A 23,945-nucleotide genomic window follows, 5' to 3' on the forward strand; every position below is an offset into this window, starting at 1 on the left:
AGCCATACCCTGAGTGTCACTGCTAAATACAAGGTGGAACAGATTATTTAGCATAAGTAAATAACATATTTCAAGGGACCATTCAAGGTGAAGTGGCCTGTTAACACCCTTCCAGTCATAGGAAGGAAAGGAGGGGAGACAAATGGGGGAGGGGGAAGAGAGCAGTGTTAGTGGTTTACAGATTGTTGTAATAAGCCATAAATCCAGTGTCTCTCTTCAGTCAATGAGTTTTAGTGTCTAGCAAAGTTATAAGCTCCCAGGCTCATCTTTTGAAAGTGTTATGGGGGTTTCCTTTGACAATAAGTACCAATCGGTCAGCTATAGAGTGAGCGTTTTGTGAAAACTATTCACCCAGAGGTGATGTGGCGTTTTGGTCTTTTATCATTTTCCTATGTGAGTTCACTGGAGAGTGTAGTGATTGTCTGGTTTCACCCACATAGTTGCTATACTGGGGCATTTAGTGTACTGGATGAGGTACACCATATGTTGTGATAGGTATGCGTAGGACCCATGGATCTTGAAAGGTTTTTTGTGGAGGGTGTTGATCATTATAGCAGCAGAGATATGTTTGCAGGTTTTGCATCTGTTGTTCTGGCAGGGTCTGGTGCCACTTTGAGTTGGTGTCTCCTGGTCTGTGGAGAGCTTGCTTCTAATGATGAGGCTGGAGAGGTTGGGGGATTGTTTGAAGGCCAGAAGACAGAGTTCAGGAAAGATGTCTTTCAGGATGTGGTCCCCATCAAGTATGGGTTGTAGATACCCTGTGTGGGTTCTAGTGTGGGGTGGTAGGTGACAGCTACGGGTGTGCATTTGGAGGGGGTTTTATTTCTGAATTGTAACAGGTTCTCTCAGGGTATTTGGGTGACCCATTCCAACAACACATCTTTACAACCATCTACAAACACCGACACCCCCCCCCGCACCCGCTTATACCCCCATGATTATTTTTCTCCCTATGATTGGAGAGGTGTTAACAAACCACTTCACCTTGAATGGTCCCTTGAAATATGTGTTAACTACTTATGCTAAACTCTCTGTTCCACCTTGTATTTAACAGTGACACTCTGATTCATTTCCAAGATCTGAAGAAGAACTCTGTGTAAACTTGAAAGGGTGTGTCTCTCTCACCAACAGAAAGAGGTCCAGAAAGATATTACCTCAACCACCTTGTCTGTCTAGTTGGATGAACAACTTTTTTCAGTCTTCCGCCTCCCTCCCCTCTTTCGTGTGTGTGTGAACTATGGTGTTTGATTCAGTTGAATTTAAGCTTAAGAAGCAACAAGTGCTATTGCTTGATATGCAGTAGTAATCCTTTTATAGTTATAATAAACTACCATGAAATGTCAAGGAAAAACATAAAAGGTTAAGATTCTATCAAAAATATTTAACATCCAGAATATTTTTCTGTAACTTTAAGGTGAAATTAACCATTATTAACTACACCTCTACCCCAATATAACGCAACCCGATATAACACGAATTCTGATATGACGCGGTAAAGCAGCGCTCCGGGGGGGCGGGGCTGCGCGCTCCGGCGGATCAAACCAAGTTCGATATAACGCGGTTTCACCTATAACTCAGTAAGATTTTTTGGCTCCTGAGGACAGCGTTATATCGAGGTAGAGGTGTACTAATATGGGCTTTCTTTTCTAAACGACACTAAAGTTTTTAGGGGCCTGATCCAAAACCTATTGAAGTCAATGGATATACTGAGACAGGCCCAACAAAGAAAGTAACAGAATGCCACTAGCTGTCACCTACAGCCCCCAACTAAAACCTCTCCAGTGCATCATCAAGGATCTACAACCTATCCTGAAGGACGATCCCTCACTCTCTCAGATCTTGGGAGACAGGCCACTCCTCACCTACAGAAAGCCCCACAACCTGAAGCAAATACTCACCAGCAACCACACACCACACAACAAAAACACTAACCCAGGAACCAAACCCTGCTACAAACCCCGGTGCCAACTCTGTCCACATATCTATTCAAGGGACACCATCATAGGATCTAACCACATCAGCCACACCATCCGGGGCTCGTTCACCTGCACATCTACCAATGTGATATATGCCATCATGTGCCAGCAATGCCCCTCTGCCACGTACATTGGCCAAACTGGACAGTCTCTACGCAAAAGAATAAATGGACACAAATCAGACGTCAAGAATTATAACATTCAAAAACCAGTCGGAGAACACGTCAACCTCCCTGGTCACTCAATTATAGACCTAAAAGTCACAATTATTCAACAAAAAAACTTCAAAAACAGACTCCAACGAGAAACTGCAGAACTGGAATTAATTTGCAAAATGGACACCATTAAATTAGGCTTGAATAAAGACTAGGAGTGGATGAGTCATTACACAAACTAAAAACTATTTCCCCATGCTTATTTTCCCACTACTGTTACTGACACCTTCTTGTCAACTGTTTGAAATGGGCCATCCTGATTATCACTACAAAAGTTTTTTTTTCTCCTGCTGCTAACAGCCCACCTTAATCGATTAGTCTCATTAGAGTTGGTATGGCAACCCCCATTTTTTCATGTTCTCTGTGTGTGTTTGTGTGTGTGTGTGTTGTATATATACACATACACACATACATACACTCTTCCTACTGTATTTTTCACTGCATGCATGTGATGAAGTGGGCTTTAGCCCACAAAAGCTTATGCTCAAATAAATTTGTTAGTCTCTAAGGTGCCACAAGTACTCCTCGTTCTTTTCACTTCATATCACACACTTGTTTATCAATGCTACCCAGTGCACACACCTTTCTTCCTAACCTGTAAGCACATTAAAGAGATTAATTTCTGTACTATGAATCCAGTTTACTCATAACTGTAAAGGAATAGTGTATAAATTTATTAGATTAATACTGAAGCTCCGTAACCAATATTTTTGGCTTGTTTTAAAAATATTTACTCAGGAAAGATGCAGAATGCATTTTTCTTCAACAGGTGAATTGTGTACATGTAGCTTCCCCTAATATCAATAGACTATGTACCTGTGGATTGAGGGCATGATACAGCCATGTTTTCCTAAATTAATTCTGGTTTTATTTGTAGTTCATCGGCCTCCTAAAATTTCTTTGTACATAATTGGTAACCTTCTGATTCATGCACAAGTGGTAAAACATGCAAGATAAGTATGAAAATAGCCAGCAAAGGAGCAGTGTGTGCAGTTGCATAGGAATGTCAATATATATTTATTTTAGAGAAAAAATGTGCAGGCTTCTGCATATACTGTTTGTCATTTTCTATAATGTACCTGACTTGGGCCCTCACCCTTCATAGTCCTTCTAACTGCTTTGGTGATGAAGAATTGTTTTAAGGAAAGAATACTGTACCAATATATCACAATAATTGTACAGGTCTTTTTCATAGCTCCATTTTCAGTAAAACATATTGCTATAGCAATATTGCTATATTTTCCTTCCACTTCTTATATATTCAATTACTAACAAATGGTTTTATCATAAATTTTCTAATACTCTCTCTCCTATCTAAAAATTAACAATTAACAAAAAGGAAAAAAAAGACGGCAAAAAAGGATTGCTGTTGACTAAGTAGTAAAGATTCATATGCACAAAACAGCAGAAAAGATTTGTTAGAACCTGGAAAACCTTACTATTCTAATCCCCAGAACACTTGTCAAACACCATGTTTCTCCACAGAAAAGTATTCCAGCCAATTTACATTCTTAGAAGCATTCAGATCTGACTATAATCATTCAACAGTCCTAACAAGCAATTCAGTCTGAATTTATTCAATCTGAACTGTTAGCATCAATGTGGAACTAGCAGAAACATTTAACCTAGTCCTCCCACTGCTGCCCACAATCCCATGGCAGCCTTTCAAAATATTTCAAAATCCGATGTTTCTGCTAGGAAGCCATGCCAGGAACTCTGAGATAGGTTACCAAGAGGCACTGGGATTGCAATGACTTAAAACAATACTAGTGTGGGCATGGAGAAAAAGTGCAAAGGGTTGTAAACTTCTGCATGGCTGATGTTGTTGCACTGAATTGTTTGTGCTTAAATTGGTTCTGTTTAATTGGTTCAAATAAAAAATGTTCACGTTTCTATTGCATACAAGTATATATATTGTATATAAAAGTTCCATGAAAGTACCTCTGGAACTGCAGCTTCCATTAGAGAGAAAGGAGGAGGTACACATCCACTGTCCTGTGCAATTTCTAGTGGCTGATAAATAACTTCAGAAGGGTGAAGATAAAAGAATGAGGTTGAAGAGGCAGGAGACTGAAATAAAACAAGATTTAGTACAGGTTACTGAACTGTGCCAGTGGTAAGCAACACCAAACTAAAGACTTAAATAACTGACACTAAAATTTAGGCAACTTAAAAAAATATTTAAAAGTTTTAGATACTACTCTTGGCTTCGAGTCCCTTTGCTATTTTTGTGTTTTTACAATCAAATGTTCTTCTTTTAAAAATGTCTCTCTCTCCTCTGCTATGTGAAGGGCCGACACAAACAAAAGGGAAAAGTAACCAACTGACCATACAGGGGAAATAATTAAGATGATTTTACATGAAGTTCTGTCAAAAGCACTCAGTCAACAAACTGTAAAAAAAAAAAAAAAAAAAAAATTCTCATTCAGTTATAGTAATCTTAGATACTACTGTAAAAAAAAAAAAAGTCAAAAGTTTGCAAACACAAGTCTCAATTTTAAAACTGATGGTGCTGCTTTAACATTTTAATCCCAGGGCAATTTGGTAGAAAAGAAAAAAGAGAAAATACAAAAGTCAGAAAGCAGGAGAGAGTAAGAAAGTTTTCTAAGCACATTAAAAATGAACTGATGTACTTTTAAAAGTAACTAAAATATAAAGTTGTTTAAGATTCCAAATCCATAACTGAAAACATATATAAACTTAAATATATATTTATAAATACATTATAAAAGCAAATTGAAAGGTTTTTTTTTAAATCCCTGCAAAAATATGATAGTTTTGTTTTTCCTTCAATAGTTGACAAAAAATAAATAATTAACTAAAGTAGAAGAGGAGATATTGCTTTGTGTATTTGTGACATCATAAATTCATACAATAAAAATACAGAAACCTCAATACCAGTTATGGCGTTTAAACAGGAAATAAAGCAATTTTCAAGTATTTTGTTTTTAAAACATATTCATTTGTAATTTTTAGTCTACCCATGCATTCTGTTAATCTTTTATGATATTATGAAGGTATTGATAAAGACTTCGTAAGTTAAAATTGTGTTGAGATTTACACTTAAAGCAGGATGAACATTCCTCCGTTCCACACTGTAATGACTAAATTTAGTCCTCAAATTTACCACCACAACTCTTCAGAAAACAAGTTAATTTTATCCCCTCACACATTTAAAAAACAAAAGGAAACCCCCTCCACAAAAAAATGTAATTAACTTAGTTAAGGTTGCATTTCCTAGGAATGCAATTACCACCTTAACAGTAGATTCCACAGCCTAACAACAAATTCACTTCAATTTTTAGCATAGAACCACTCACAATGCACATATGTATGCAAAACCATAATTCTATCCTCCTACTATCTCATGTAAAATAATACTTCATGTATCTATAAATTAACAATCTTGCTTAGTTTGTCAAGCATTGTGTAAGTCTGTGGGGCTAAACTAAGTGTCCAGTCTTGTAAATCTTTAATTACATGAGTGAAAGTTTTCAGAATTGGAACAAGTTTAACTTTGCACACACAAAAATATATATAAGCACAAACTTCTGTGCCCATACTATACTCCATAAAAGCACAGGTATCCATGCTTACTGATCCTGATGAAGGATCAGGGCATTGAAAAGATTTTTATTTATTATAAAGTTTTTTCAGTTCACCTTTAGCAATATACGATGAATAATTTTGGGGTTTTGTTAATGTGGCGCAATCATAAAACAAATCATTGAACCTGTGTAAAAAAATTCCTCATGCATACCTCCCCCCCAAAAAACTTCAGATAAACTAAAAAAACATATAAAATGTTTTCAGTTTTGCCTAGAAGATCTGTTATTAATCGAGAGACCATTCAAAAATCACGATCCATTACAAAGAGAGTCCTGTTTCATGTTCCCTCAAGATTGTATCATGGGATGGTCAGCTGTTCCAACCTTGCTGGCTTGTCTTGCATGAAACACCACAAGATTTAGTTCCATCTTGGAAAAGGGGACTTTTGTCTTGCAATTCTTCACAGATGTAAGTAGATTGTTAACAGGGAGTCTGAAATATGCATGCTCTAATGAAAGTGGCATTCGTCAGACTCCATTTGCATTGGTGTATTTGCTTTAGGCTTACCCAACTGATGACTGAGTTTGATATGAATAGCTTTTGTATTAGTAGCTTCCACTACAGTGCACAGTGGAGAGAAGCTCCTTGGGAATATAACTGGTCTTCTCTTCTTTTTCTTATTTGTATATGCCATTGCTGTAGTGCTGTAATATTACTAGGAAAAGCTTCTGGGAGGCTCTGACAGTTTGGAAGATATGTCTGTGTCAACTTATGAATTTCAACTTTGGCTTGTGAACACCATTTCTATTTATAAGAAGAGGTTACTCACCCTGTGCAATAACTGTGGTTCTTCAAGATGCATGTCCCTATGTGTACTCCTAGCTAGATGCGCTTGCGCCCACTGCATCTTTGATCAGAGATTTCGCATAGCAGTGTCCATTAGGCCCACACATGCATGTTACTCAGTCTCGTGCATTGCACCATTTTTATATAGTACCGCATGGGCCGAAATGCCCTCAATTCCTTCTCAAGCTTCATAGCAGACAACTCCAAAGACAAAGGAAAGAAGGGTGGGTGGTGGAGCACCCATAGGGACATGCATCTTGAAGAACCACAGTTCCTGCACATAGTGAGTAGCCACTTCTTCTTCGAGTAGTGTCCCTATGGGTGCTCCACTCTAGATGGCTACTGAGCAGTTCCCCTTGAGGAGGGGGCTTTGGAGTGAGTCCAATACTGAAGAAAGCCCTGAAGAGCCAAATACAGCATCGGAAGCGGAGTCATGAGTTAATGCATAATGCTCAGCAAAGATATGTATAGAGGTTCAAGTCGCAGCTTTATGTCTCTCAATAATGGGAACGTTTTCCAGAAAGGCTACTGAAATAGAAATGGACCTCGTAGAAAGCATTTGTATGTTCGAGGGTGCTTGGAGATTGCAAGGTTGGTAGCAACAATGAATGCAGTCAGATATGCACCTAGAGAGTCTTTGTTTATAAATTGTTGACCCTTTTGAGCTATCTGCAATTGAGACAATTTGGGGGACTTTCTAAAGCAATTAGTCCTGTCAAGATAGAAGACCGGGGCTCTTCTAACATTGAGTGTGTGTAACAGTGCTTCTTATCCAGCTGAGGTGTAGGGTAAAAAACCGGAAGGTGGAGGTTAATGTGGAATTCTGAAGATGCTTTTGGTAAGAGCTTGGAGTGTGGTCATAATATGACTTTGGCTTTGAAAAATATAGTGAAAGGAGAGTATGCCATAAGGGCCCCTATTTCCTTAACTTGCCGGCTTGACATGATGGCTACCAGAAATGTCATTTTCACTGATAAATGCAGGCGCGAACAGGTAGTCAGTGGCTTGAACAGTGTCCTCAAGTTAAGGACCAAGTTCGGATTCCAAATCAGAATAGGACATTTGACTTGTGGGAAGAGATTTCTGACTCCCGAGGAATCTCATTGTAGTTGAGTGAGCAAACACGGAATAACTCTCTATTGGAGAGTGGAAAGCTGTGATGGCTGCCAGGTGGACCCTAACAGAGCTCAACAACAATTTTAGTTCAGGATGTAGTCCAGTATATCTGACAGCTATGAGGTTGCTGGTGGAATGTACTTTAGGTCACACCAGCAGCAAAATCTTGTCCATTTTTGCGAGTAAGTGTAGTGTGTAGACTGTTTCCTGCTATGTAATAATACTCTTTTTACTCCCCCTGAACAGACTGTTTCTAAACCCGCAAACCATTGAGTAGCCATGCTTTGAGGTGAAGCACTCTGAGATTGGGATAAAGGATCTTCCTGTCTTTTTGGGAAACAAGATACGGAGCAGTCCAGAGACTGATCAGTGAACAAGCGACCAGCTTTATGAGGGTAAGGAAACGTTGTCTGTCCGGACCAGGGTGGAACTATTAGAATACCTCTGGCTTTGTCCTCCTCTATCTTGAGCAGAACTTTGGATATTAGAGGAGTCGGAGGGAATGCATATAGTAGACCTGACAACCACAGAAAGTGAAAGGCATTGCCACAAGGACTGGAGACCCAGGCCAACCTCTGGAGCAGAACTGAGCACCTTTCTTGTTTCTGGCCAAGGAGAACAGATCTATCTGAGGGATGCCCTATTGCCAAAATATGTGGTTGAGTACAATGGAATCTATTTCCCACTTGTGGTCTTGAGAAAAGTGTCTGCTGAGGGTATCCGCGGTTACATTCTGATCACCTGTGAGGTAAGCTGCTGTGATGATGATCTTATTGCATATGCACCAATTCCAAAACTTTGACAGCTTCGGCACAGAGGGAGGGGGATCTTGCCCCTCTTTGTCAGTTGATATAGAACATGCATGACATGTTGTCCAGCATGACCTGTATGTATTTGCCCCAATCAATGGTAGAAACTGGAGACAGGCATATCTGACTGCCCTGAGTTCTAGGATGTTGATGTGCAGAAGACATTTTCCATGCTCAACCCCCTAATAGAAGAGCAGGGACAGACAAGGTGCCGGGGGGGCTGTTTTAAAAAGGACATGCTCTTGAGGAAAAGGAAGCCATTTCTTCAATGGAAACAAAAGACCCAAAAAAAAGAAAATGGAGGCAGCAGGGACTTTACCTCCCCTTAAAGGTCTTGGACCAAACCCAAGACCCACAAAGTAGGGTGAGATAACACTGAAAAGGATTACGGTCAGGTGTATTTTTGTTTTCCATAGGTCTGTAACTCCCCTTGTGCCTTTTAAGAGGTGTGTGTGGCCATGTCTACACTAGCGAGTTTACAGCAGCACAGCTGTCTGTACTGATGCAGCTGCACTGCTGTAAGATCGCTCGTGTAGCCGCTTGATGCTGATGGAAGAGAACTCTCCCATTGACATAATAAAACCACCTCCACAAGCGGTTGAAGCTATGTCGGCGGTGCAACTGTGCTGATGTAGCTTAGTGAAGATGCTACCTACACTGACAGGAGAAGCTCTCCCACTGGCGTAGGTACTCCACCTCCCCAAGAGGCGGTAGCTATGTTGACAGGAGAAGCCCGTCCATTGACATAACACTGTCTACACGGGAATTCGGTTGGTATAATTGGGCTGCTCCTTTTTCCACACCCCTCAGCGATGCAGTTATATCGACCTAAGTTTGTAGTGCAGACCAGGGCTAAGGATGGGCCAAATGGTGACAGAGGCCACTGCTATTAGACTAACCACGGCATGTCTAATTGCCCTGTGTTTCAGGAACTTAATGTTCCCTTTGAGTTCAGATTCAAAATCCCTTGGATGGCAAGATTCCCCAAGTAGATTCCCCATCCATATAGACTAGAGAACTACAAGCTGAACAAAGCTCTCTTGTGGTAAAGAAATATTATGTGAATAAACAAACTGGATGTGATATTTTATTAAATTATACTATATCCCTTCCATTATGCCAGGAAATACTGCATAATTGCATTACTGAGATATAGCAAACAATATTAACTTGAACAGTGCTGATTAACTGATTTGGGAGATATCATTTCATCAACTGAATTATGGACAAGTGATTTAAAAATTGAAAAAGCATACTGTGCATTCAGACAAGGAAAACAATGACCAAATGCTGCAATTATAAAATATATTTACCTGTGGAACACTCCATTGCCACTGACCTGAAAGACACTGTGCAGGTGCCTAGGTTCATAAAAATAAGATAGTTTATTATTTCATAATTAAAACATTCTCATATGGAAAACACAGACCTTTCAAATAAGTTGTTTTGAAAATAAAACAGACACTGGCAGGTCTTAATTGCCCTGTGTTTCAGGAACTTAATGTTCCCTTTGAGTTCAGACTCAAAATCTCTTGGATGGCAAGAGTCCAAGTAATTTAGGCACATAAGTCCTATTCACTTTCAATGGGACTCTGATTTGGGCACTTTTGAAAATGGCACGTAGGATCCTAAATCACTTAAGCACATTTTAAAATTAATTTTTTAAAAATAAATAAAATAGATAAAATACAAAGTGTTACTACAATTCAAAAGTATTTTTAAAACTTTGCAACAGTCCTACTTTCAAAGATATTTTTATCATGGTCACAACTGATCAATAAAGCCATAATCCAGAAACTTTCCAGAGAACTCTTCTTCCAACTAAGGTCACAAACTTGCAAACAAAATTACTGGTGAGAACCCTTGTGCATGCATAAGTCCCTTTGACATCAGTGACACCGCATGGGTATTAGAATTCACATTGGTGCATCTAGTTGTAGGATCAAGTCCTAAACCCTTAGTGATTTCCAACTTTGTATGATTTGTTAACCGTTTTTTTAAGCAAGGATGGGATTGACCCAGCTATCTAGCATTACCATAAAGAAAGGACCAGAGTTCATTCCAGGTAAGCAGGCAGAAAATTAAATCCTAGTGAGGGGTTGTAGGAATGGAATACCGCAGGATGCTATCTACTGTGACTTGAAATTTGAAGGGAGCATTGTTTGGCCAGAGGGACAGATGCTAAGAATTTATGGTTTTGAGAGAGTGGTGAAAGCAAAACTAGAGGGTTGGAAAGAATGAGAGGGTTACTCACCTTGTGCAGTAACGGAGGTTCGTTGAGATGTGTATCCCTGTGGGTGCTCCACTTTAGGTGATTGCGCACCCTGTGCCTCTAATGGGAGAATTTCGACAGCAGTAACTGGCTGGGCTGCACATGCGCTCTCCCCATCTTGTGCCTGTCGCAGTAGTTGATTAGCTCTGTGCAGCTGCCCCCCCACTCAGTTCCTTCTCTACTGCAGAGGACTAATTAGAACTCCAAAGTAGAGAGGAGGAGGGAGGGTAGTGGAGCACCCACAAGGACACACATCTCAAAGAACCTCAGTTACTGCACAAGGTGAGTAACCCCCTCTTCTTCTTCCAGTGATGTCCCTGTGGGTGCTCCACTTTACGTGACTGTAGAGCAGTGCCCCTCAGGTGGAAAGAGGGGTTTGGATTTAATTCTAAATGGATGATAGGACTGTGTGTCCAAGCCGGGTGTCATGCTGAGACCTGGTCAATGACATAGTGCTGTATCAACGTGTGGGGTGATGTTCAAGTAGCTGCTTTGCATATGTTACTCCTGGGGGAATTCTGCTCCAAAAAATCCAAAATTCTGCATTTTATTTGTCAAAATCATGCAATATAATTACACCAGTTTCACTTACATTGATAATTTATTTAACCTACCATACAGAAAAAAAATCACAATAACTGTTCAGCATTTCTTAAACACATGAAAGTTAAGTTACAAAGGTAACCAAGACCCTGCATTCTAGTTATAATTGATTTTCATTTAAATTACATTACTTTTATTTTGGTGTTTGGTGTTCTGTAAAGTAGACTGTTGCTTTAAATTGCTCAGACTTTCACACATGAAAGTCATACAGTTTTGCTAATCATTGTTCTGCATTTTTTTAAAATGGATAAGTAAAATAGATCCTGAGCTGTAATTTAACTCTATTGTGCCTCTCTGGCACAGGAAAAAAAAGCAAGAAAGCACACAGACCTTACTAGTTGAGGATTCTGTTACTGTCATTTGCAATAAGGACACGTCTTCACTGGCAACGTTAAAGCGCATTTCTTTGCTCCCCCATTTTTCTGTGAGGGAGCCAAGAAATCTGCAGAAGGTATGAATTCTGCGCCCCCCACAGAGCGCAGATTTCCCCCAGGAATAATATGTCATTAATAGTCACGTCATTCAAGAAGGCTACTGAGGTGGCTGCTGCTCTTGTGGAGTGTGTTCTGGCCCGTGAGGGGGGTTGTAGCCCAAGTTGACGGTAGCAGAGCTGGATGCAGCCTGAAATCCATTTGGAAAGTCTCTGCTTAGAGATGGGTTTGCCTTTAGAGTGTTCTGTGGTGGAGAGGAACAGCGTAGAAGTTTTTCTGAACGGCTTGGTCTATTTTAGATAAAAGGCTAGTGCCCTTCTGACATCTGCCTCTTGCCTGTCCTTATGAGGTTTAGGGAATAATATGGGAAGATGGATGGGTTGGTTGAGGTGGAATGAAGAAGGGACTTTAGGTAAGAATTTAGGGTGAGGTCTCAGAGTGACCTTTATTCTTAAGAAAAATTGTATATGGTGCGTCTACCATCAGGGCCCCTATTTCTCCAACACGCCTCGCTGACGTGATGACTACAAGAAAGGTTTCTTTCATGGAAAGATGTAGTAGTGAACATGTAACCAGAGGTTTGAACGGGGCAGTCGTCAGAGATTGAAGCACTAGAGTGAGGTCCCACGGAGGAATTAGGGCTCTGGGTTCTGGGTAGAGGTCATGAACGCCCTGCAGGAATCTTTTAGTAGTTGGGTGTGCAGAGACCGAAAAGCCATCCACCTTGTGGTGGAAGGTTGTAATTGCTGCCAGGTGTACTCTTAATGAACTCACTGAGACACCTGATTTCTTAAGGTGAAGTATGTAGTCCAAGACTACGGGCAGGGTAGAATTGGTGGCTTTGATTTGTTTGTTTAGGCCCCACATGTGGAATCTCTTCCATTAGTGGAGGTATGTCGAATGTGTAACTGGCCTTACTGTTTAGCAAGATATCCTTAACTTCTTTGAAGCAGATCATCTCCTCGCCTTGGAACCACTGAGGAGTCAGGCTCTTAGATGGAGCGTCTCCAGGTTCGGGTGCAGATTTTGGCCTGCGTCCTGAGAGAGGAGATTTGGAAAGAATGGAAGGACTTGCAGCGAGCATGCTGACATCTATTGTAGGTATGGATACCATGTTTACCTAGACCATGCTGGAGCTATCAGGATGACTTTGGTTTGATCATATCTGAACTTGTGTATGACTCTGGGCATTGGCGGGATGGGAGGGAAGGCATGCAGGAGAGGTGCGTCTGATCGGATGAAAAACGCATTTTCTCTGCATTTTGGTCCCAGACCCGCTCTGGAGCAAAATGTTGGACATTTGCTGTTCTGGCTCATGGCATATAGGTCTATCGAGGGGAAACCCCATAGTTGAAATATGTTCTGGATCACTGAGGTGTTTATTTCCCACTCATAGTTGTGTGAGAACTTTCGGCTGAGCGTGTCCGCTGTGATGGTCTGAGATCCTTGTAGGTAGGTGGCTGATATTGTCCGTCATGATCTGTATGGTTTTGTTTTCGATTAGAGGCATGAAGTGCACATGGGCATTGCGAACTGTTTGCAGTTCCAGGATGTTGATGTGGAGAGTTGATTCCTGTGCTGTGAGGCTGTTTAAATGGGCACCCCAACCCAGTAGGGAGGCGTCCGTTGTAATTATCATTTGGGAGGGAATGTTGTGCGGGCGGGTCCACAATTGTAACGAGTCCTTGACCTTCATTGGCATGCTTAGGAGTTTGGTCAGTCTTTGTTTCTGTGGAATGTACACTGTCCTGAGCCAAGCTTGCAGGCAGCGCATGCATAGTTTGGCATGATTTATGACATATGTGGTCACCGCCATGTGACCTAGTAGTTGAAGGCAGGTCCTGGCAGATACTTGTGGACTGTGTATCATGGTATCAATCAAGTTTGTCAGGGCGATGAATCTCTGAGGTGGTAGTGATGCTTTCGCCTATATAGAGTTTAGGTGGGGTCCCAATAAAGTCCAGTTGTTGAACTGGTGTTAGCATTGACTTTTGAAGGTTTATTTGTAGACCAAGATCTGTGAAAAGTGACATTGTCTTTTACGTGGCTTCGACGGCTTCTTCTCGAGTCTGAGCCTTGATTAGACAATCATCTAAATATGGGTAGATCATGACCCCTTGCTTGCATAGGTGGGCCGCCACCACTGCTAGCACTTTGGAAAACACTCGGGGAACCGTGGAAAGGCCAAAGGGTAGTACTGTGTATTGAAAGTGGTCCTGTCCCAGTACAAATCGGAGGAATCGCTTGTGTGCTGGGTATACAGCGATATGAAAATATGCGTCTTGCAGGTCAAGGGCTGCAAACCAATCTGCTCGTTCCAGAGCAGGAATTATTGTTGCTAAAGTAACCATCCTGAAATGTTGTGTTTTGACAAATTTATTTAGTTTCCTGAGATCGAGAATGGATGTCCATTCCCCAGACTTCTTTTGTGTTAAAAAATAATGGGAATAAAAGCCCTTCCCTCTGTGTTGTACCAGCACTGGTTCTACCGTGCCTAGTTGCAGGAAGTATTCTATTTCCTGTCTTAAGAGTGGCTTGTGAGAAGGGTCCCTGAAGAGGGACGAGGAGGGAGGGTGGGTAAGGAGAGGAACTGGATGGAGTAGCTGGTCTTGATGATCTCTAGTACCCATCTGTCAGAAGTGACAGTACGCCAAAATGGGTAGAATGGTACCAGACATTCTGTAAACAGATGGTTGGGTGCAGTGTGGAGTTAGTGATAATAGTTGCGGGAGGTCTGTCAAGCCCTCAACCAAACCTTCAAATTTGGTGTTTGGAGATTGGTTGCTGTAACGTGGAGGACTGTGAAAAATTTGAACTTCGTTTGGGTGGTGTTTGCCTACGTCTTTGAGGATAATACGGTCTCTGGTTGTGTGTGTACGGAGCCTGTCTAGGACGTTATAATGTATAATACCTGCCTCATTTGCATTTAGTTGCAGGTGTATAGATGCCTAGAGATCTAATAGTGGCTCTCGAGTCCTTTAAGGAGTGAAGTGACTCGTCAATCTTGCTGGCAAACAGCTTCTGACCCTCAAAAGGAAGGTCCTTTACTGTAGATTGCATCTCTCTTGGAAACCCTGACAGGTGAAACCAGGAGGCCCAGCAGTTGCAATGGTCCTCGCCGCCGTGTTATCAGAGTCCAATGATGCCTGAAGGGCTGTTCGAGCTATAAGGGGGCCTTCAGAAATGAGCGATGTAAACTGCTCTCTCTTTTCCCCTGGTGTAAGTTCAATAAAGTCTGCTAATTTTCAATAAGTTGTGTGGTCATATTTTGCCAAGAGAGCTTCATAACTGGCAATTCTAAACTGTAATGTTGCCGATGAGTAGGCCTTGCGGCCATGTAAATCCAGCCTTTTCCACTCCTTATCATAAGTTGTGGGCCTGGAATAATGGTGCCTACCTCTTTTGTTAACAGCATCCACCACGAGAGAATTTGGGGGCTGGAAAATAAAAATTCTAGCCCCCCTGAAGGGACATAATACTCTTTGTCCGCCCTCTTACACGTAGGTCGGATTCTGGCACAGGTTTTCCAGATGGTTATGACGGGCTCCATAATGGCAAGGGAATCTTGGAAGATGTTGATGTGTGGAATATGTTCAAGAGCTTGGGCTGAGATCTGGCAACCTCTTCAAGAGGGATTTGAAGTGTGTTAGCTATTATTTTAAACAGTTCCTGAAACTGTTTGAAATCGTCTCCAGTAGTAGGGGGCAGAGGCATGATGGTCTTGTCACGTGAGGAAGACAAGTCGATCGCAGGAATAGCCTCCAGGTCTAACTCCTGCTCTGTTTGCTCAAAAGTCTGTTCCTGGGAGACGTCAGGTGGAACTACTGGTTTTGGTGAGAGGTGTCTATACATTTCCCTGCTGCTTGGTGGCTTGGGAAAATATTGACTGTATGCTGCCCATGGGTCCCAGAATGACCATTGTGGTCGGCAAGGCACAGGTGGGTGTCCCCATGAGTGTCCATACCACCCCTGTATGTCTGGTCTGGGATGGTGTCTAGCATGCTCTCGTGGCTCAGATCTGATACTGGTCTGCACGGGTGAGGAATGCTGAAATGAAGAAAGTTCCCCCTCCTCGTCCTCGGGGGGGGGGGGGCAAGATGCAGCTGGTGGATGCAATATCAGTACAGAGGAGAAGGGACTCAAGTTCCAGGCTCACTGTCAGGTCCTTAGGTACAAGGAACTGCTGTATTCTTGGTACCGGAGAAGGCACTTGCATTTGTTGCAGTACCAGGAGGTAGTGTGGTGCCAGAGGGATAGGTGCCGATGTTGACTGCACCGGGGACTTAGGAGGCTTCAGTGCCGATGCATCAGTGATGTGCAGCAGAGAGCCAGGAGGTGGCTCCGGTGCCTTAGAAACTGCAGAGGCACTCGGTAGGGAGGATTTTGTTGTTGCCACCGGTGCCATAGAGGAAAGGGCAGTCTTTTCTCTGCCTTCCTTTTTGGAGCCTGGCCGCTTAGGGTCTGTGGCTTTAACGGTACCCACGGTACCAGAAGTCCCTGCTGACTCATAGGTACTTTGCCACAGCGTGGTCGGTACCAATGCAGTAGAGCGAGTCGGGGAACGCTTCTTTTTAGATGCAGGTTTGGTAGGAGGAGTGGTAGCTCTCCTCTTTGCAGGTCTTAAAAGACAGGTCCCTCCCGCATGAAGCAGAGGAGGAGGATCTGTCAGAAGCCACCTTCAGTGATTGGTCACTGGGAGAAGTTTGCGTTCCTGGGATGGAGGGACTTCTCCATGAGAATAAGCTTAAGTTTTAGGTCCCTTGCCTTCCTTGTGCGGGTCTTCAGATTATGGCAATGAGTGCACTTTTGGGGTACATATGTTTCCCACAGCCACTTGACGCATTGTGAGTGTCCATCAGAGATAGGAATTGCCTCATGGCAGGAAATGCATTTAAATCCAGGAGATCCTGGCATTTCAAAGGGAATATCCCATGATGGGATGAAGTTAGAAAAGAATTTTTTTTATACAGGGAGAAGAAAAATAGAAAGTCTTAACCAACTAATCTAAATGTACTAATAACACTAATCTAACTTTATATACAAAAACTGCTAACAAGCATATCTGAGGTAAAGCAAGTGAAGGCACTGCCGGAGCTCTGACTCGGACCAAGGGCGAATGAGAAGGAACTGAGTTGGCAGGAAGGAGGGGTGGTGGGGGGGAGGGGCGGCTGTACAATGCTAATCAACTGCCATGACGGGCAAGAGACAGGGAGAGCACATGTGCAGCCCAGCCAGATACTGCTGTTGAAATTGTCCGACTAGAGGCGCAGGGTGCACAATCACCTAAAGTGGAGCACCCACAGGGACATCACTCGAAGAAGAACCTCAGGCTATGAAATGATATACCAGTTTTCTAACTTTTACCTGGTAAGGATATGTAGGTTGATGATAAACAGGTTGAGCTACCATTACAGGGGAACTGGAAATGGACCGTGACTTTAAAAGAAGAAGAAAAAAAAAAAGAGATAAATTAGAAATTTTAATACATTAATCTCAGGAATTGTTACTTTTACTAAAACATACACCTTAAGTACTATATGCTATACAACTTACCATTTTAAAAACAAAATAATTTATAAAAATGGTTACTTACAGTAACTATGATTCTTTAAGATGATCACTTGCATGGATCCAGACTGCAGACAAAGCACATGGCCTAGGCACATGAACTAAGAACTTTCTTGAAAGCAGTGTCCATTGGGACTGCTCACATACCCTATATCCTCAAATTCCCCCCCACCCTGTCCAATCCTTTGGATATGAAAGGGAGTGCAGCCTCAAACCTAATTTAAGTTCCTTCCACAAAACACAAAATCTGCTGGAAGACTCTGGAATAATGGAATATATTGTACCAAAGTCCACAAGGTTGAAATAATTGAGGGCCCTGATACTAAAGGACACAGAGTATGTCTACACAGCAAAGAAAAATCTGCAGCTCATCCGTGCCAGCTGACTCATTCTCAGGGGGCTCAGGCTGTGGGCCTGTTTCACGACTGTGTAGACTTCCAGACTCAGGCTGCAGGCCAAGCTCTGGAACCCTCTCACCTCGCAAGGTCCTAGAGCCTGGGCTCCAGACCACGCCCAGATGTCTACACAGCAGTGAAACAGCCCCATAAGTCCAAGTCAGCTGGCACAGGCCAACTGTAGGTTTTTCTTTGCTGTTTAGACATTGCCTCAGCACCAGAGGAACCAACATCAATATACTGGGAAGCCCAGATTTGAGGCACTAAAGCTTGAGGCAGTCAACACCAAGATAATCAATGCCCAGGTGCTCAAGACAAAGGGTATGTCTACATGGCAGTTAAAAACCTGCGGCTGGTCCACGTCAGCTGACTTGGGCTTCTGGAGTTCAGGCTAAGAGGCTGTTTAATTGTGGAGTAGATGTTCGGGCTCAGGCTTGAACCTGATCTCTAGGACCCTCCCACCTCGCAGAGTCCCAGAGCCTGGGCTCTGGCTTGAACCTGAATGTCTACACTATAATTAAACAGCCCCTTAGCCCAAGTCAGCTGGCATAGGCCAGATGCGAGTTTTTAACTGCAGTGTAGACATTCCCATGATGTCTAAAAGACAGAATCCAACAGTAAACTATGTGTAATCTGTAAATTTCTTCCCAGGACATCTTTCCAATGCAGCTTCTTGGTAACGATAAAATATCTGTCTTTTGGGGTTGAAAGAAAGGTGCTTGCCCTTCCCTGTTTAAACCCAGCACTTGATCTACCCCCATTTATCCTCCTCCCAAAACAAACACCAATTCTAAGATGGATGTGAGACAGATTGGGGGATATGTTTGTGGCAATTTATGAATTCAGTTTTTTGTGAACACTGTTATATTTCATCCTCCATTTTGAATGTAACCTTTATTGTGGCCTGAAATATTCATTATGGTATCAGGAACTTGACACATAGTAGGGAAGCTATGACAGAGCCATCAGCATTGACAGTCCCTCTCCTGGTGGAACAATGGGGTTGCTATCAGCAGGGCAACTGACTTTGAACTTTCTGCCCAGAAGCTGACAGGGGGAAGGAGCATGGAAAATCCCCAGTGGAAAAACAAGGACAGAAACGGTAGAAAAGGCTGTTTTAAAAAGAGGAATACCCTTTAAGCAAGGGAAAACCATTTCATTGCCAGAAACAAAAGACCAAGCTGAAAAAAGTGGAGGCATGAGTGGCTTTATCTCCCTAAAGGACAGTGGTCAAACCCAAAGCTCCCAAAAGGGGGTGAGATCACACTGAGGGGACTGCATTCAGGAATTTATTTTCCATAGATCTGTAATTCTCTTGTGCTTTTTAAGAGTAAAGTGTGCGTGTGTGTGTATAAGAAATTCCTTTGTTAAACCTGTGTTCCTTGCTTTATGGCTACACTGACCCTGAAGGGATTAACTAGAAAGCTCACACAGCCAGGTAGACTCTGGGGGAAAAGTGTGGACACTGGTTCTGGGGTCTAGGTGGCCAGACTACAAGGTCTCACTGCCCAAGAAGAGTGTTATACACTGGGTCTGGGAAGTGAGTTTGAGAGAGCAAAGCAAGGAACAGTGATCAGTCACTACTCAAACCTAGGGAGTTTATTAGCATTTAGGATTCAGTGGTCACAATAGACTGGAGTTTATTCAGAGACTGGACCAGCGACTGGTCTAGGTTGTGACTGCATGTTCTCACAAAACTCAGTAGTCCTAAGTTCCAATTCTTTGCTCTTACCTACAGCCAAAACCTTTCACAACATTTCTACATAGTTCTCTGTTATGAATTTCTTTCTGCTCTATAATGTCTCATCATTTATTCTATATTTAAAAAAATGGCTGAAGCCAAATGAAGTGAGAATTTAAACTTCATATACTTTTTTGTAATATTATGCATTTTTAAAGTCACAGATTCCCTAGGACAAGGCAAAGGTAAAAGCATTAACAATGTAAAACAGTTTGTTTTATTCAACAGGATCCATGAAACCTGTACTAATGATCATCTGTTAACTGCAGTTACCTCTTAACAGACACATTAATTACATTATATGATGCAGTTACAGTCAGAAAAGCAGCAAATTCCTTAGCTGCCATCAAACATCATGAGAGACTAGGTGGGTAATGTAATAGCTTTTACTGGACCAACTTCTGTTGGTGAAAGAGACAAGCTTTTGAGCTAACACAGAGCTCTTTGTCAGGTCTGGGAAACATACTCAGAGGTTGTGTCTACACTAAAGATCTTACAGCGGCACTGCTGTAAGATCTCCTCTGGAGCCGCTGGAGGGTGGGTGGGCAGTAGAGGGGGAAACTGAAGGACAGGATGATATTTTCAATGGGTAGACAACCTGCCCACCCTCCACCTGACCACTAGCTGGCAATGTTGGTGGTTGTTCACCCACTGGGGGAAAAGGAGGGGAAAAAAGCGGGGGGGGGGGAAGGGTGGGTTAGTGAGTTATAGATTGTTGTAATAAGCCATAAATCCAGTGTCTCAATTCAGTCCCTGATTTTTAGTTGGCACTTACCACCCCACACTGGAAGCCTTACAGGATAACACCAAACAATTACAACCCATATTCGATGAGGACCACATCCTGAAAGAAATCTTTCCCAAACGACCTCTTCTGGCCTTCAAACAACTCCCCAATCTCTCCATGCTCATCATCTGAAGCAAGCTCCACACAGACTAGGACACAGCAACTGAAAGTGGCACACACTCTGCCAGAACAACAGATGCAAAACTTATAGGCATATCTTCACTACTATGATGATCAACACCCCAATCAACATGCCTTTCAAGATCTATGGGTCTTAAACTTGCCTATCACAACATGTGATGTACCTCACCCAGTCCACTAAATGCCCCAATAACAACTATGTGGGTGAAACCAGACAATCACTACACTATTGAATGAATTAACACAGAAAAACAATGAGACAAAACTACTATATCATCTGTGGGTGAGCACTTTTCACAAGGGAAACCTGCACAACCCCTTCAAAAGAAGAACCTGGAACCTAAATTCATAACTTTGCTAGACGCTAAAAATCATGGACCAAATAGAAACACTGGATTTATGGTATATTCCAACAATCTATAACCCACAATCTCCCCCAGTTTTTTCCCCCCTTCAATCCCCCTTAGGAGTGAAGAGGTGTTAAGGGGTCACTTCACCTTGAATGGTCCCTTGAAATATGTGTATGTGAAATATACTTATGCTAATCAATCTGTTCCACCTTGTATTTAGCTGGGACACACTGAGTACATTTCCCAGACCTGAAGAAAAGCTCTGTGTAAACTCAAAAGCTCGTTTCTCTCACCAGCAGAAGTTGGTCCAATAAAAGATATTACCTCACCCACCTTGTCTCTTTCATATCCTGAGACCAACACAGCTACAAAAATACTCCCTACAATCAAAGATAATGTACAGTTAGCAAGTTTCACAGTAGTAATTAATTTTCTTCGGAGTTTTATCTATTTTGTATAACAAGGAGAGAGGAAAGAAGAAAACATGGAAAATACAAGAAAGAAGCAAAAGGAAACAAGCTTCATGGAACAGAACCTTACCAATAAGCCAGTTGTGAGACATATGCAGTATTCTCAAATTATAATCTTTCAGATATTACTTACAGGCCATGGCTGTGGAACAGATGCAACTTCAGGAGTATGAAAATAAGCTACTCCATTGTGATAAGTATAAGGATATCCAGTTGAAGTGGTCAAGTACATTGTTCCAGCTGCTGGCATTATGCTAGATCCTAAAATAAACAATGATGGTTGAAATTAAAATTAAGCAAACTTGCAGCTTTTAATACAAGTGAAGTAATAGAAAATTCCAATGCACATTTTAATTGCCCAATATAACAAATTTTATACTCTATATATCAGCTCCATGTTGCTGCTCTGCATCTCTCTGTAACAGGAATGTGTCTCAAACAAACCACAGATGCTGCAATGGCTCTGGAGTGCATTTTTAAATCCTTGGTGGGAACTATGCTTCTAGCTAAAATGTAACATAGTTCTCTCTATCTTTTTATCCACTGTGACAGCCTTTGTTTGCTAATAAGCTATCTCTGACATCTTTCCCCATAGGCTATAAATAGTCAATTGGACTTTTCTAAAGGCTTTGGTACTCTCTAGGTAAACACAGTGCCCTTCTAATGTCCACATTATGCAGATAAAGCTAAGATTGGGCCTCACAATCACCTGGTTCTTATGTACCTAAGTATACGGTTGTCTGGCCATTAAAGCATCAATTCTCCAGCTCTCTTGGCAGAGGTGATGGCTTTAAGAAAAGCTGTCTTTAGAGACAGATGCACCAAAGACATTTTCTTGAGGGGCTCAAAGGGAGGATCCATGAGTTTAATCAGAGAAAGATTTAAGCCCCAAGAGTAGAGGAGGCTCCCTTGTAGAAGGAAAAACATTGGTCATGCCTTTCAGGAACAAAGAAACAGTACAACCAGAAAATACAGATCTGTGTTTAATATGCCTGACAGCTAAATGTCCCTTAAGCCTGGATTTAAGGAGAGGGAAGTGGTCCAATGTCCTGATGTCAACTTGGGGAGCCTTCAAAATCATCTCCAATGGTGTCAAAGCTACTCTGAGACAACTGCAGATTTGAATCAGAGAGGTAGGTACAGAAGCAGAGTCAAGTGGTGGAAAAGTATGTGGTGAAATGGACAGTAGCCTTAGTGGTGGTCCCGTATTCAGGACTGGGAGAGAGAAGGGATTCTTGGGATCTATTGTAGTGACATGTCCAGGCTGACTGGTGCTGTGGTCTGTCACTGGAGATGTGTGTTGAAGAGACAGCTATATCATTAAAAATCTCCAAAATACTCCAAAAGTATTGGAGAGTAAGAGAGAGGAAAAAGATGATAGTTCCTCCTCTTCTTTTGTTTGTGCCCCTCTAGTGGGGAGAAGTGCTTCCTGTTCTGATTTCCTGGAGTCGTCCTGTGGTGCCATGACTGATGTATTGGTGCTGGAGGACATGTTCAATATAGGACTGGCAGAGAGGGCAGTGGTGCTGGATGAAGGGTTTGACCTGGGACTTTTCAAGCCTTATGCCACAGTGCCAGCTCAGTTTTTAGTGTTGTGCCATAAACTGATTTTGATGCCACAGAACTGACAGGACTGAGCATTGGTGGCTGAAGGAGTCTCTCCCTTTATGGGGACAAGTAGATCCCAGTCTTGTGCCTTTGGTGGAAGATGGCGCAGAAACCCAAGTAGAAGGGTTTGTCACACAGGAGAGGACCGCAGGATTGATCATGGTCTTGACACCAGTCATGGGCCTGCCAGAGTTTCAGGCTGTACATGTTCTGAGGCCAGATGAGTCTGGAGCTTCAAGTCTCTCTCCCTTCTGGCCTGGGGAGTAAAGGCATGGCAATGGTAAGAAAGTTGGCTTTACTCAAAAACAGATGGGACTGGATGTGGGCATCAGACTCAGGAATACCCCAGACAAGAGGAGCACCTCTTGAAGCCCTTACAGGGCTCAGGACCTGTCATAGTTCTGGTAAAGGAGCCCAGAGAGAGGACAAGGGAATGACTACTTATACTATTCTAAAATTAACTAACTACACTACACTAAACAATCCTAACTATTTACAGACTTACAAGAAAAGGTTATAAGGTAGTCTAGTCCTGAGGACAGGACATGGTGAGTTCTGTCTGCTCTCTGCAGTGGCAGTGAAGGAGCTGAGTCAGTTAGGGTGTGAACTCCACTATACAGAGTAGGGCGATGATGTCATTCTTGTGTACACCCAATGGAAATAGCTTTTCAAGGCAGTTCGGCAGCTCAATACCAGGAGGTGCCAAACCCACAAGATATAACACACAGAGGCCCTTGGAGAAGAACAAAATGTTTTATACTCAATTTAGTTTGTAAAACAAAACTCTGTAATATAGATAAAAGCAATTACAATGCAAAGGTACTGAAATATGACTGTCCTGGGTAAGCTAAGCCTTTCATCTATGGATTCACACTCTTTGACAGGACACTTCATCAGTACGTTTTCAAAGTCTTCCCAAAACTTAAAAAATGGAAACTAAAGAAACGGGGATGCAATTTTGGATAAGCATATAAGTATCTGAATGTTATTTTGCGTTAAATCACAACAATCTTAACAGTAGATCTGGTTGAAAAATTTCCAAATTCCCAATGTCGACAATTTTTTCAT

General features: G+C 42.1%; 1 protein-coding gene across 1 annotated transcript in view; it reads right to left on the minus strand.

The window, feature by feature from the left end:
* Window positions 1-23,945, minus strand: part of BOLL (boule homolog, RNA binding protein) — a 93,636-nt gene that overhangs the window by 36,024 nt on the left and 33,667 nt on the right. The window contains exons 7-10 of the mRNA XM_026647652.2: window positions 21,403-21,530; window positions 17,182-17,253; window positions 9,825-9,872; window positions 4,133-4,261 (exon numbers count right to left, since the gene is read on the minus strand). Coding sequence (XP_026503437.1) covers window positions 4,133-4,261; window positions 9,825-9,872; window positions 17,182-17,253; window positions 21,403-21,530 — 377 coding nt within the window. The remainder of the gene's footprint in view (window positions 1-4,132; window positions 4,262-9,824; window positions 9,873-17,181; window positions 17,254-21,402; window positions 21,531-23,945) is intronic.

The sequence above is a fragment of the Terrapene carolina genome, unplaced genomic scaffold, assembly GCF_002925995.2.
Source record: "Terrapene carolina triunguis isolate 2854851 unplaced genomic scaffold, T_m_triunguis-2.0 Scaffold62, whole genome shotgun sequence".
NCBI lineage: Eukaryota > Metazoa > Chordata > Testudines > Emydidae > Terrapene > Terrapene triunguis.